The 15220-nt window shown below is 38.6% G+C and overlaps 1 protein-coding gene across 1 annotated transcript in view; it reads left to right on the top strand.

The window, feature by feature from the left end:
• GNAI3 (G protein subunit alpha i3) overlaps nucleotides 1-15220 on the top strand; it is an 81491-nt gene that overhangs the window by 57377 nt on the left and 8894 nt on the right. Inside the window, exon 5 of the mRNA XM_072423612.1 lies at nucleotides 2407-2535. Within this exon, the coding sequence (XP_072279713.1) occupies nucleotides 2407-2535 (129 nt within the window). The remainder of the gene's footprint in view (nucleotides 1-2406; nucleotides 2536-15220) is intronic.

Below are 15220 nucleotides of genomic sequence, written 5' to 3'. Positions count from 1 at the left end.
AAGTATGTATGTTTTTGGGTTGCATAGGTTCCTTTCAGGCGCTCCAGTTTTCTCCCATATCCCAAAAACATACTGGTAGGGCAATTGACTTCTACCAAAATTGTCCTTGGACTATGTTAGACTTATTAATAGGGTAGGGATAGGAAATTGTGAGGTCCTCTGAGAGACCGTTTTGTGACATGACTAGACTGTGAAGCTCTGGAGAAGATGCCAGCACTGTATAGATGCATGTATAAAAAAAACAATTTTTACAAAAATTTCTAAACGACTAACCATTTGACAATGAATAAATCATTCTCAAGTTTGGTGTTGGCAGACGATGTTCTGTATTTACCATAGCAAATTACTGTTCATTGTCCACTGATTGTCTCAATTTACATCTTGATGTAATAACCTCATATGCATATGCCTCTCTATCCTAGAACTTAATTCAAATATGATAACCCAGTTGTGCCTGTTTTGGCTTATATACACATGTTCCTGCCTTGTAAATTGTTATGCTGCTGTCAATCAGAAACTACTTTATCTGGTTATTCTGAAAGTTCTCAATAAAAATCTAAAGAAAGCTATATTAGAGCATTTATTGAACAGTATATAAAGTAAATTTTCGATAGAGCAGGAGAGAGTTAAAACTTCTGTCTATCTTCCTGGTAAAGAGAATTATGTTTAATTGCTCTCTAATTCCTGACAAGACCACCAAACCTGATAAAGGCCATGTTTTTAAAAAAACGGGGAAAGGTTGGGCTTCAAGGTTTGAGTCGCTTACTGTGTAATTTTTAATGGACTTTTTAGGTACACTTGCTGAAAGGAACAAAAATTATTGATACATCATTTCTCTTTGCATTTTACACTCAATTCTTCTTCAAGACAAACACTGTGATTGCATCTTGTAGTCACATAATCCCAAACTCACATAAGGCTGAATCGGTCCAAGTCACAGGACCTACCAACGTCTCAAAAGGGAAGGCACTTCTGTAGCTTAGAACAAAAGTTTGAGTGTCCAGCTTATGTGCATACTTTTTAAAGAATACTGCCACATCCCATAATACAATACAAAACCATTTTTTGATCTATTAAATGATAAGGGTAGGCACGTTATTGTCCTATTTACAGTAACTGTGATATATTACCACCATCATCATATTTCCAAACTCCAATGGGGACTTTTAAGGCAGATGCAGTAATCCAAAATATATTTAAAATGTAATATATTTAATACTAAAAATACAAATCAAAAGCTGCTTCCTCGGGAGATTGAGGTCTAAACACAATATGGATATATGAGTTGTACAATATAATTCATTATTTTCATATTACTACATTTACTTGTCAAATTCATATTCTTACTTAATTTAATTTTAAATGGCAACTGCATCATTCAACAAATAATTATTAAAAACTCACTATAACTAATAAAGATTATTTGTTACAATTGAACATATTTGATTATCATGGTTTTGATTAATGTTATATTTTATTTAATTTATTAGTCGTTAGGCAAATATTGATTTGATGGGAAACAGTAGTATGTTGTAACATATAGCATAATTCATACACCGACACATTTAGAGTAATTGATTTTATTGATGAAGTTGATATATTCAAAAGAGAATGTGGGAACTGGTGACTATTTATTCCATTTGATAAGTTCTTTGACTGCAACCTATTTATTATCCCCTGCACTGTGGGATGATCTTGGAGTTCACCCCCATTCTTCTGTTCTTATACCAGCTCCAAGGAATCATGAGGAGGTAGTAAAGATGATATATAGTGTATCATTGTAATATGTAAAAAGGAATATAAATTTGCCAAGTAAATGTATTAAAATGAAAATAATGAATTATATTGTACAACTCATATATTCATATTGTGTTTAGATCTTAATCAATCTCTTGAGGAAGCAGCTTTTGTCTGTGAAAAGCATCGAGGAAGATTTGAGATTTGTATTAGATTATGCTATACATTACCTAGAAGCTTTTAAATTGATAATTTTTATTTTTAGTATTATCAAAATAAATTATATGTTTTAAAAATATTTTGGATTACTGCCTCTACCTTTAAGTCTCCATTTGAGTTTTTGTACCTTCTGTAGCCTAACAATACGCAGCTATTTGGAGACTGTTCATAATCTTCCTCACCAAGTCACTGGCTACATGTGCTGGGAGTCAGTTGACTAACTTGACTAAGTTGTTTACTGTGTACCCAATGACAGAGTGTTGGATAGAAGAGGATGTATGAGAGATCTCAGTTGAGACATCGGTAAACATGCTACAGAGGTTTTGACCCACTCCCATCTAGCAAAACAAAAAATACATTTCCATTGGTCAAGGGTAAAATAAATAAAGTTCAGAAAGCATAAGTAGCTTTTTCTAACATAACCTTTTTATGTTTGCTCTCTCTTTAAAGTTACCTGAATGATCTGGACAGGATCTCAGAGCCCAACTACATTCCCACAGAACAAGATGTTCTGAGAACTCGGGTCAAAACAACGGGTATCGTGGAGACACATTTCAGTTTTAAAGACCTTTACTTTAAGTAAGTCACTGTTTGTAATATCTGAATTTCTGAGGGGTAGTAGGGAGTTGATCTCTTTAGCTTTCTCATTGCACTTGCCAGCGTGTGCTATATATATTTACAGTGGCTTCAGAAAGTATGCAGACCTCACTTTTTTCAGTTTTGTTATGTTGAAAAGAAAAAACACATTTACATAAGTTTGCGGACCTATTGCAACAACACTTGAAATTTAGCTCAGGTGCCTCCCATTTCCCACTTGGGTGGGTCTACCTCAACAAGGCGACTGTTTTTCTTATTGCAAAATATAATTCTATAAACGTTCAGTGGATAAAAAAAAATCATGTTTCCGGGTCTTCTAGGTGGCTACCAAGCCAGTGAAACTTTTGCATCATCAACTTATTGTCCAGTGATTACTGTAGCACTTAAGCATTTACCTAGGCAGATGACATAGGTGGTCAAATATGATTTTAACACTTCAATGGATGTAGGTTGTTTGGTTTCAACTTGGTTGTGGTCATTAGTTGAATCCTTTGGTTTAAAATTTTTTGTCAGCAACTAGGCTTCCAGAAGATGAACTCCCTAAATAACAAGACACATCTTTAATGGTCACCTGTGAAATGGTTTTATTGCAAGCATTTAAAACTATCTTTCTCCTTTGGGCTTAGTGTACATTTGCATTGGAAGTGTACACAATTGGATGTTATAATAATATATATATGGAAGCTTTTTATGTAAGCAGTCGCTCCTATAGAATTGCAATTACTTAGAAGTGCAAATAGACATCCAAATGGATAAACTCTGAGGCTCTATTTTATGTAAGTAATATCTATCAATGCAGGAAATGCTAACTCGTTTGAGGGGTGTGGAAAAGGAAACTGACAATAAACAAATTCTTATGTTCTGCATTATGACTGCCATAATAACTCTATTTGTGTTCCACAATCTACATCGGACTGTGTATGGTATGTCCTGCATTTTAGATGGACTTATTGCACAAATCAGTCCAGCCATATTCAGAGCTCAAAGCACTACTTTTTAAACATCAGGCAAGGTCACATGCTTAAATTTCAAGTGCCAAATTTTTAAAAGCAATGGGAAACAATCCAGGCAAGTGAAGCAGCAATTGGAACAGAATTGGATACATCATTAGACTCAATTTCCATTACATGCCTTCAGATAGAATCATCATCAATTTTACTCCTGGACTCCAACACAACCTTGGCTGCTACCATCCTGAACTGCCTTTTCTCTAGCTTTGATTCATCCTATCCCACACTTGGAACTCAACAAGCTTACAAGTCTCCCTAAAACCCATAATACAGTTGCAGCCTACATGGACTTCAGTTTGCCATATTATTTAATGTGCTCCTGTGATTTTTCATTATTGGTACAACGTGTAGGCGCATGGCACACCAATTGCATATTACATCACATTTGCTGCATTAGAACAGGCACAATGCAATCCCCGGGGTGGTGATTTTGACAAGAAACTCTTACAACTAGAGACAAAGTGGATTTTTCGTTTGAAAGCTAATCATTACCCTGGACTGAATGATGCGTTTACCTTTAAACCATTTCTATAATTATTAAAATCTTTATATTTTATAAACATATCTTACTGAACACTGACCAACAGTAAACAGTCTCTTAGACATACTTTATACTAATCTACCTAGGATATACCTTTAGGTTAAACTATAGCTATATGTCTTTTACCCCAACTTATTGGGAACTCCAGTACAATACATAATATGTATACACACATTTATTTCAACCCTTTTACCAATGATACAACCTTACATCTAAAACTATGTATGATCAACAAGTTGTTTTATCATATGTATCCTCCACAGCATTTATGCATTCAGAACAGGGAATGTAGATGTGTTATGGTTCCTGTCTTCCTGCTCTCTCCCCCCTCCTTCCCCCTTACCCTTTCTTTCCCCCCCCATAGGTCCACATCCACTTGGCTTGCGGGTGACGGGGGCGCTCACTCTTGTTGTTGGTCGGCGCCGCTTACTTCCTCCCCATGCTAACTTTGCATGGGGGGGGGGGGATTCTCCCCGCATATCCCCGTCTTGTCAGGCGGAGATGCCTCGCTGCGCCTTTCACCCTGACAGGTTACAGCGCTGAGCCAATCGCTGTATGTCGGGCCCGCCTTCCTCCCCTCCCTTCTAATAGGATGCACTGGTTGGCGTACAAGCGCCGCCCAGGTTATCCTACGTTGCTTAGCTGGCGCCTGTGGTTTCCACGGACGCCTGCTGCGTGCACGTGTGTGATGGAGGATCTCTGAGAACGACGTCTGCATATAAGATGGCGTTGTCTCAGATCTCCCTGCTCCTCCACACAGACAGGAACCATGTGCTTCTCTCCCTGCTGAATCTGCATATCTGCCAGTGGCCGGATCTGGATTACAGAAATCTACTAAGGTACAATTGAAACCTTTTCTAGTTCTTTAGACGAGTTCAGAAAAAGTTTAAATATTTGTACAGCTTCTTTATAAGCCACATATGTTTTCTATATCCTTTAGGCTATCAAACCTTATGCACACATATTTGCCACTGTACTACTGTGAATGTTGAGGAGAGGATTACCAGCTCACAACACATTTATTAAGGATACACCTTTACCTATCTGCAGCAACTCCATGAGGTACTTTTTATATTAGTTCAGAATAATGAAATAAATAAATATAACTATGTTGGACGTGGTATGTATGGTTTTGGGTTATCCCATGATGGAGGCTAAGCCATACTTTACATACCATTTACCACAAGCAATATTAATCCCATATATCTTTAATACAATTGATTCTCATTTCCATTGATTTAGATACCAATACCATCAATATCCAAACACAGATGGTTAAGCCATCACCCCTGAAGAAGCCAAACTATGCGAAATGCGTCGGGTGCAACCATTAACACGATCATGGTGTTTTGTAATATAAGATATCCTAATCTATTCTTTGTATATGATGTGTTGAGTTGAACTATGTCTAGGGCCATATATGGCCACTTCAAAAAGGCTGTGGATTATGCACCTTATGTTTATTTGATTTATACAAATGCAACTAAGGCACATAGAACATAGAACAATGGGGGTGGGGGGATTTAGGAAGTAACAACAGGGAACATAAACAGAAGGCACTTGGTGATTATGTCAAATCTATACATACATAAATGTCGAATTAGAACATAGAAGAATCAAAGCGTCCAACAAATAAAACAAGTTGCCGATTTAGTACTCCAGGCCATCTGTATATAAACTTATTAGTTAGGTTACATTTTTCACAAAAATACCAATTAATCATATATTTTATTGTAAATTTCTGTAACTTCAACTTAACATGTGTGTGCCAATGGGAAGAGTGCCCCGGGGAGTAGCAGAAATGGGACATCAAATGAGAGAAACTCATCCAATGGTTCCGAAACCTAAGTAGACATCTGTCAGTAGAAAACATCCCAGACCTCCCATGTACGTTCGAATTTGGACACTTGGTTCTTTATCAGCGCCGTGAGATATTCCATTAGTCAGACATCTTAAATGCACTTGTAAAGATCATCCATGGAAGGGGGAGAATGGATTTCTATCTAGAGGGGATGAGTGTACAAGCCGCCACTAGAAAATGTGATATCAATTTACCTGTGTGTTTAGGGATACCTGGTATTGGTAAGCCAAGCAGGAGTGTAAGGAGGTCCATTGTAATCTGGTGGTGTGTACCATCCTGAAGTAGCCCATTAACCCCAAGCCAGTAGTCCTCAAAAATGGGACACTGACAAAATATATGTTCAAGGGTGCCCCTATGTGTATTGCACTGCCTACAGACTTGGCTGGAGCTGGAAAATAAGTGGTGAAGGACCTCTGGGGTGTGGTACCACCGAAATAGAATTTGTTTACAAATTTTCTTTGTAAATAGCACAGTTCGAGATTTATGGGTTGCCTCCCAAATCTCAGACCATGCTTTAGTATCTAACTCTGTCACAAAATTTTCTCCCAAGTGATAATGCTAGGGAATTTGGCTTTTAATGGATGGCTGTTAACATGCAGAATTTTGTAGATGGGTGAAATTAAACCCTTAGGGTATGGGCCTTCCCCACACAGCCTTTCAAACACGGTGAAGTCAGTAAACCTGGAGGAGGGGCCTAATGCAGTGATATGTTAACGTATTTGCAAGTAAGCATAAAAGGCTGTCCGTAGTAGGTCATACTTTCCCCCTAGTTCCGAGAATTATAGCAGTCTTCAGGGATCTGTGGTGTCAGGATAATTATTGTCTTCACTGAAGTAGCGGAGACAAGTTTAAATTCAGCTTGGTATTGCCTCCAGATTTGTTTAGTGAAGACCATTGGGGAGAGTGGGTCATGGTTAGAAAGGGGAAGAGGAGCTCCAGAACATGACATTGGGGTGTATAGGAGTGATCCAGTTTTTCTTTATCTCCCTCCAGACACTAGTCGAGTGTAGAAAGGACCAGGAAAGTAGACATCTAGGTGGCTTGCTAAGTAGTATTTGGATAGATCTGGGGCTCCAAAAACCTCCTAAATCTTTCAGGAAACAGACTACTCCCCAAGCTAGTCTGTGCCTTCTTTTGTATGCCCAAATATTATTCAAGAAGTCCATCTTGAGCTTCCTCAGAGTTCAGGTAAGTACTTGGACATGAAGGGTCTCAAATAGATAGTTTCTAGATAGAAACTACTCAAATAGAGTAGTTTCGGGAGGAGCATCATTTTCATTGACACTATCCTTGCAAAAAGGGAGAGTGGGTGACCACTCCATTTCTGAAGGGATGCTTGAATATCCCAAAACATTGGAGGGAAGTTCTCTATATTGATTGTAAGAGGACTGGACTTCCCAGATATCTCAAAGAGAGCGATTTCCATATAAAAGGTAGTACATGGGATGAAAGTAATGCGGGGGGCAGGTGTAGAGGGAGGGCCTCCACTGTCAGCAAATGTATTTTTTTACCTTGACACCTCAGTATAGGCTTGGAGATCCCTCCATAGGTTAGGGAGTTTGTTTAGCTAGTGTGTCAGGGTGAGGAGGACAATGTCTGCATATAGGGAGATTTTAAATGACTGTTCCCAAACATGAACCCCCTTTATGTCGGGTTACTGCTGATATATGCTGCCAGAAGTTCAATCAAGAGGCCAGGTTCAATCCGGAGGGCAAATAGTAGGGGGGGCAGTGGGAAACCCTGCCATATTCCATTTCTAATGGGGAATACTGTCAAGGAAACATGAGGAAGTTTGACTGATGCATAGGGTGAGGAGTAGAGGGAGTGAATTGCCTGATAGAATGACCTGGTCATCTCAAAGCAGTGGAAAACATAAATGGTCAACTGAGTCAGTCAAAGGCCTTCTTAGCATCTAGGCTAAGAACTAAGGATGTTGTTTTACATTTATTCAGGAGGTCTATTATGTCAGTCACTCTCCTAGTGTTATCACTGGTGTGTCAGTAAGCGATGAACCCTGTTTGGTCTCTCTGAATGAGACAAGTAAGAAGGCTAGCTAGCCGATTGGCCAGAATTTTTGTGAACATTTTTAGGTCCGAATCTAGCAAAGCAATAGGCCTGTAATTAGAACAATCCATGGGGTTTTCCAGGTTTGGCGACAACCGTAATATGGGGGTTTAACATAGAAGGTGGGACTGGCTTAACTTCCATAAAAATCATTGAAAAGTTCAACAAGGTTTGGGAGGAGGTCTTGGAGGAGGTCTGGGAGGAAGGTTTTATAATACAGATAAGGCAAACCATCTGGGCCAGGAGCTTTTTTCGAAGATAGTTGTTGTATCACTTTTGTAAAATCTACTGTGTAATTGGCTTGTTAAGCTTTTCTAGATGTTCAGCAGGAATAGTGGGATGGTTGATATTTGCTAGATAAGAGTCTGTTTTGGACTGCAGACCTATACCCTGTGGGCCCTGGGCTTGATGGACCGCCTTATAGACATTTCTATATATTCTAGGTTTCAAAGTGAGAGGCTATCTGGGAGGGATCATATAAGGACATACCCTGTCATCCTTAATGGCTACTGGAGACTTCATCAGTGACTCCTGCAGTTTCCTTGCAAGGAGGGTATCCGCTTTATTCCTCTTATGATAATACAGCTGATGAGTACGTGTCATCATCCAGCTCACTTTTCTCAAGTCTAATGCTCGCAACTTAGATCTGAGGGAGACCACCCGGCGAAGGAAGTGGACTAAGGGTTTTGTATAGAGCCCTCGTTCAGCAGCCCGTAGGAATTGCAGAGTAAGAGTGCATTGATAATTAGAGTCCTTTTTAAGTCGTGTGCTTAAGGTTATGCAATGACCCCTAATAACTGATTTGTTTTCCTTCTACAGTGTAGAGGTGTGTGACACCAAACCTTTGTTTTGCTCGAAGTAGTTTTGTAGAGTTCATGAGAGTGAGATTTTGGCATCTTCTTGCTTAAGCAAGAAGTCAGTTATTCTCCAATGGCATATTCTAGTTGTGGACGAGGATACATCAATATCTAATGTGGTAGGAGCTTGATCCGACCACGTTATCGGGTGAATCCTAGAGGAAACTCTATCACACAGTATTGGAAGGTCAATAAGGGTGTGAGTTTGATATGAAACCAAAAAGAAGGAAAATAGTCTAGCAGACGGGTGAAATATTTTCCAAAGGTCATATAGTTGGTATAGTCTAATCAACTGCCGCAGAGCTTGGGAATGATAGATCACTGATGGTGATGGGGGGAAGGTGAGGTAGACAAAAAAAAACATGTTGAAGTCACCCAAGGGGCTGAGTGTCCATTACGAAACAAAGTATCAACTCCAATACCAGCAGCTATATATATTAGACCTAGTGACAAACATGTTATTAAGCGCCTATCAATGGCTAAGTACTAAGCAAACTATATTTCAATCACCATCAAGGCAAGATAGTAAACATGAGAAATCAAAACTGCACTGTTATCTTTTGACAGTTCTATCCACAGCAGGGATATTACTTGTAGGGCAACACTACATTACCGCCTGCCATCTAGGAGGTTTCGGGGGGTGAAGGTGGTGCTTGTTCCCAGACGGAGATCCTAGGATGGTCAATTTCTAAGTCTCTACATAAGATGGCATGGTCCTCCAGGGAATGGATGGTGGCTGATTTCTCCTCACGTTGTGCTGTCAAACTAAATAGATAGCCCCAATGATAAGGGATGTCATGATCGTTAAGGATAGTGATGTCACAGGAGGCCTCGCTGCTATAGAGTATTCCATGAGAGGTCGTGGTAAAGTTGTAAAGGTGCCATCAAACTCTAGGTTGCGCATTTTTCTGACTTTCTGCTCGCCATCCACCAGTCTACAAATACCATCCTTGGGCCTTGATGTATTAGAGGAAGGTCTCAGAGCTCTATGGGCCCTAAAAATGTGATCCCTTGCAAGGAGCCCGGGGATAATATTTAAAAAAGCTTGGAATATCAGCTTAAGATCTGAAGCTTGAGTGGCTTCTGGTAGGACTCATACTCTGTTGTTGTTCCTGCGCCCTATATTGTCCAAGTCTTCCAGATGGTGGTATAGATCTCTAATTTTAGTGTCATATTCCTTACATTTATTCTCAAGGTGGTCAATGTCCCCCTTAACTTGTTGGACTTCCTCATCCAGGCTCTAAACTCTCCCAGCTAATGACTGCAAGTCGGTGCAACAGGCACCTATCTGTTCTTGACAGGTTGCCTGGACATCAGATATAAAGTTCTGGAAGTCTGATTTAGTGGGTAGTCACTGTAGGTAATTCCGCCAATGCAACTGGAAACCCATGTCCTGAGGGATAGGATCTAAGGGCAAATGACGGTTGCCCTGTTGTTTAGAAATCACAGACTGTGGAGATGAATGTGGGGTGACCATGCTGGATTGCTGCTGTACCCCAGCTCTGGTGCTGCTGCCACAATGCATTAGAGGGCACTCACTGCCTGGGTCTGTATAACCTGTATGTCCTCTGCTTGTCCCTGTATGGGGGCCTTATGTGGTACATGCATAGTTAAGTCTGGGGTTAGGCTGTCTGATGGAGATTGCCTTTTTTTTCTTCATAGCTATAAATTCAGGATTTAACAAAAAGGCCATCCCCTTCACATGCTCAACTTGGTCCTTGCAGTGGGTTCCTTTTAACATTGCTATCAAGTTTAATCCTTTGTTCATTGTTATTGATGACCCTATTTACTGCGAATGCAAACATTTTTTGGAGGTTTTGGCAAACATTTTACAGTCTCCTATGTTAAAACATTAAGAGCCTTTCCTGCCACTTCTCATTTAGGGCGGTAAGCCTTTCCTAGGCATTCAGGCATTAGACTCTAGTATCCAAAATTTGCAGTTACACTCTGGCTCTCAATTTACCACGTTTTAGTGGTGTATGTGGCTGCTTCATTGTATAAGGATGTTCATATTAAAAAAACGGTATTCTTTTAGCATCCCCTAGTAATATGCAAAAAAGATAAATAGGTAGACAAGAAAGGCATCATAGCATTAGGACAAAAAATGATCAACAAACAAGGGATTCTGGAATCTATGTTTTAAGAAATTGGCTAAAGTAAATGGGATTTACATAAACAAAAGCCAAGCCTAAACTGTTAACACCTAAACAGAAGAAAACAAGTTTCTCTTGTGCTATTCATTACAAAAATTTATTTTTGGTAGGTATGTTTTGTAATGCCAGATTAGTCACCTGTAAATAAATTAGTTTGGGGGTCATGTCTGTGATTTAGCCTTGTAACCGTAAAACAGCTGAATAAATATCCTCCAAGATTATTGATTCTGTTTTTTTCTGCAAGGAGCTAACCTTTTTTAAATTGCATATCATCTTAACCACCTGTAGGCAGCAATATATCCACATGTAAAACATTTGACCACAATAAAAAAAAAGGCTCTAACCCTTCTCCACTCAAAATAAAATTGTTAAGGCGATCTCCTATTGATCCCAGATCAATTGTCCCTCTTTCTAATAGCTTCTGTTTACAGCGCTGGAAGAGTGTAACACACAACTCAATGTGTGGTTAGATCACTGTCAAAACTGTGGTTCTCTTAGAACAAGATATTTTTGTCAAAGTAACAGATATATGGCCATAGGAAGGAAAGGGAAAGAAAGGGAGAGTTTCAAAGCAAAAAAGGGGGAAGCGGACGTTAGTTTACTGATAAGAAGAGTACAACTAGTTTCAACATAATTCAATCATCTACAAAACATAACCAAAGCACAAAAATAATTAAGTTCAAGACTCAGCAAAATTCCTCAGCTACTTTGAAAAATAAAACCTTTTTTATTACCCTGTAAATGTGCTTTAATATAATTTTCACAACCGTGTAAGCATGTGGTTGAGCACCCATAAAGGGGGAAATCTGTGTTGTCTATGTCTCATCTTGCAGTGAAGAAAAAATAATACTGTTTTTATTAAGCTATGGTTTTGTTCCAAGCTGTAGAGGTTTTTTTTTTTTTTTATCATAGAGTGCAGTTAAAGTGGAATAAAGTTCCACTTTGAAAATTTGTAGTTCATGAAGGTGTTTATTGCAGAAAGTGACAGGTGCTGTCCCTTCTGCAATAACTGTTAATACCTTGCCTGCCTATTCTTACTGCCACCCAGCTGTCACATTGCTTTAAACTGCACATGTGCAGTTCAGTGTTTGTTGCCAGGTTTACCCAACTATACCCTTCCCTTGAATGAATGTTATCCCTTCCCAGCCAATTAGGATAGGCAAAAGTCAGGATACATTAAGAAAGAAGGAAGACGATAGAGGCATCCACCAAGGGACAGGTAAGTATTGATGGGTTTAGTGTCACTTTTATTCCTGTCCCCTAATGGGAAACCAATGATTCTTAACAAATGATATCTTCTAGTCTTCTTCCCTGCCAATGCCTCTCTATTAGAGCCTCGTAGATAAGTCATAAAAGGCAATTAATTAAAATGCATTTATTCTTTAGGGATTCAATGCACAGATGCTGATAAGAAACACTTTTGTCAACTGTCAGAATTAAAACAAACCATGGAAGCACAGCCATTCAGTTCTTTAAGTATGAATCTAAAATGGATGGGGTTAGTGTAGGTAAGCGGGGTAGGAAAATGCATTTTGAATAAAGTACAGTAATCTTGTAAGGTAAGTTTTCTTTTTCATGTTCTGTAGATGCAAATCCTAGCTTAATGTGTGTAGGGAAAAAAAAAACACTAGAAGGGTGTATCCTTGGTGCCTGGTGTCTAAACATAGTCCTGTGCCCTCTAGTGAATTACATTGACAATTTTAAAACAATATTACCCACTTTCAGTCAGATTAAAACAGCCATATAGACCAGAAGAAGAAGCTTACCACCAATACTTTTCTTCATTTCATTGATAGAAATCAGCATATTGGTTGCACTCATCAATGTAATTGATGTAAACATTTTTCTAAATCCAGTAGAATAGCTTCTATGCACATTTAGCCTCAGTAAATAAATATATATATATATATATATATATATATATATATATATATATATATATATATATAATAGTCAATTGGTGTCCACTGCATATAGTGCAATTCACCTCAAAGAAAAACGATTTTGGTCCTTCAGTCAAAAGTCTGAAGATTTAGAAAAGATGGAAGTAATGAGGTGGAGAACAAAAATTGCATCACAGGAGGAAATTACATTTCAAATACGCTATGCATACTTTAACCTCCCTGGAGGTAACCCCGGGTGTGGCTCGGGGTACAAAAAAAATGCTGAAAGCGGTAACTGTGAGCCACACTCGGGGTAGCTAAAAACATTAAAAAATAAATACTTACCTGGTCCCATTAGTGTCCTCCAGTGTCCTGCTCATCGGATCCCATAAATATATTTATGCTAATGTACAGTTATATGACAGGTTTCAGTATTTCTATGCACCCTTTTTTAAACAGATTTTTGTTTTTTTTATTTAAAGTTTATTATTAAATTTATTAAATATTTCAGTGAGTTATGCATAAGAATTATAGGCTTACAATGTAAAATAAATTTTCATGAAAGACAATGTTCCGCTTTTATACATATAAATCCGGACAGAAATGAAATGCCCAGGAGGGTAACATTATGGTGAAAAACTTGAAAATCCTAAGTTTTTAGTTTTGCTATCAGTTTAATTCTGCTTAAGTTACTAAGGGTGCTCAGTGCATAGTAGTAGAGCTAGAGTAAGACACCCTCTGAAAGCCATTTTTATTCCCACTAAAAATGTCACATATCACACACAGGTATATCACTTTGAGTGCACATGATTAGAACATCATTTTGAATGATTGATTAGAAGGAGCATTTTGAATGAAGTTTGAATTAAGTTTGCCCTATTCAAACCTCAGACCAGAAACCTCAGCACAGGTGTGCTCCTGACTGTTGAGGTGGGAGTGAACACCATGGTGAACGCAAAAGGGCTGCCTGAGGCCATCAGTTTATAAGTCTAGATTTAAAAAGATCTATCATTCCACTGTCCAGAAAATAGTCTACAAGTGGAGGAGTTTCAAAACAGCTGCCAGCATGCCCAGGTCTGGCTGTCCAAGCAAAAGAGCTACAGCAAGCTCTTGCTACTGTTGATGTGAAAGTGAATGCCTCTACAGTCGGAATGAGACTGTACAACTTTAACTTGCGTGGGAGGTGTGCAAGAAGGAAACATTTGCTCTCTAAAAGAAACATCAAGGCCAGACTGAAGTCTGCCAGAGAGACCATAGACAAAGACCAGGACTTCTGGAATAATGTTCTTTTGGACAAAAAGTGATTTACTTGGACACTAGAACAGAGGACAGGTTTGGCGTAAACCAAATCTTCATTCCAGAAAAATAAGCTCATAGCAACTGTTAAGCATGGAGGTAGAAATGTCATAGTTTGGGGATGCTTTGCTGCAGCAGGACCTGGCCCGCTCACGATCATGAAATCCACCATGAATTCTTACATATATCATAGGGTGATTGAGAAACATCCTAGACCATTTGTAAGAAAATTTAAAGCTGAAGTGGAACTGGACCCTGCAACACGACAATGAGTGAAAACAGACCTGTAAATCGACCAAGGGCTTGCTGAAAACTAAGAAATGGACAGTCCTGGAGTGGTCAAGTGAAAACCAAGATCGGGCTGTACATGCAAGAAACCCCTCAAACATCTTACAGCTGAAAGAATACTGCATTGAGGAGTGGGACAAACTTTCCTTAGACCAATATCAGAGACTGGTAGATGGCTACAAGAAGTGTCTCACTGCAGTTATTTCAGCCAAAGGTGGTAACACTAGCTATTTTTGGGATTTTTTGTTTAATGAGGAAATCAAGATTATTTTTGTTTAACTTCAATTAAATCACTTACTTTTCAGGAGATAAAAAACAAGATTAAACGTCAATATTTGAACATTCCTTGATAAAGAACTGAATATATTTAATGGGTTGTCCCAATTTATTCACGACTGTTTATTGGCTTTACATGTAATATCTTTATTATGGCCAGGACAAAATTGTGCTTTGGCTACAAGGTGCAATTAAGGAAATTAGGAAAGGCTGAAGTAAACACCAAATTTAAAATCCCACAGCTGTTTACCTCCTATGGACCAGAGCAATTTTTCATTTTCTGCTTTGGGCCTGTTTATTTGTTTAAAGCTTTGAATAAGGTATCATGATACAGCATTTCTTTTTTTTTTAGTGACTTTCTTTTAACACAATTCAAAAATTTATAGCACAACAAAAAATTGTTATAAAGGTATATTATGGTGGTAAATAGGAACACTT

This window comes from Pyxicephalus adspersus, chromosome 1 (genome assembly GCF_032062135.1).
Source record: "Pyxicephalus adspersus chromosome 1, UCB_Pads_2.0, whole genome shotgun sequence".
Classification (NCBI taxonomy): domain Eukaryota; kingdom Metazoa; phylum Chordata; class Amphibia; order Anura; family Pyxicephalidae; genus Pyxicephalus; species Pyxicephalus adspersus.
This window is presented reverse-complemented; position numbering and strand designations above follow the sequence as displayed.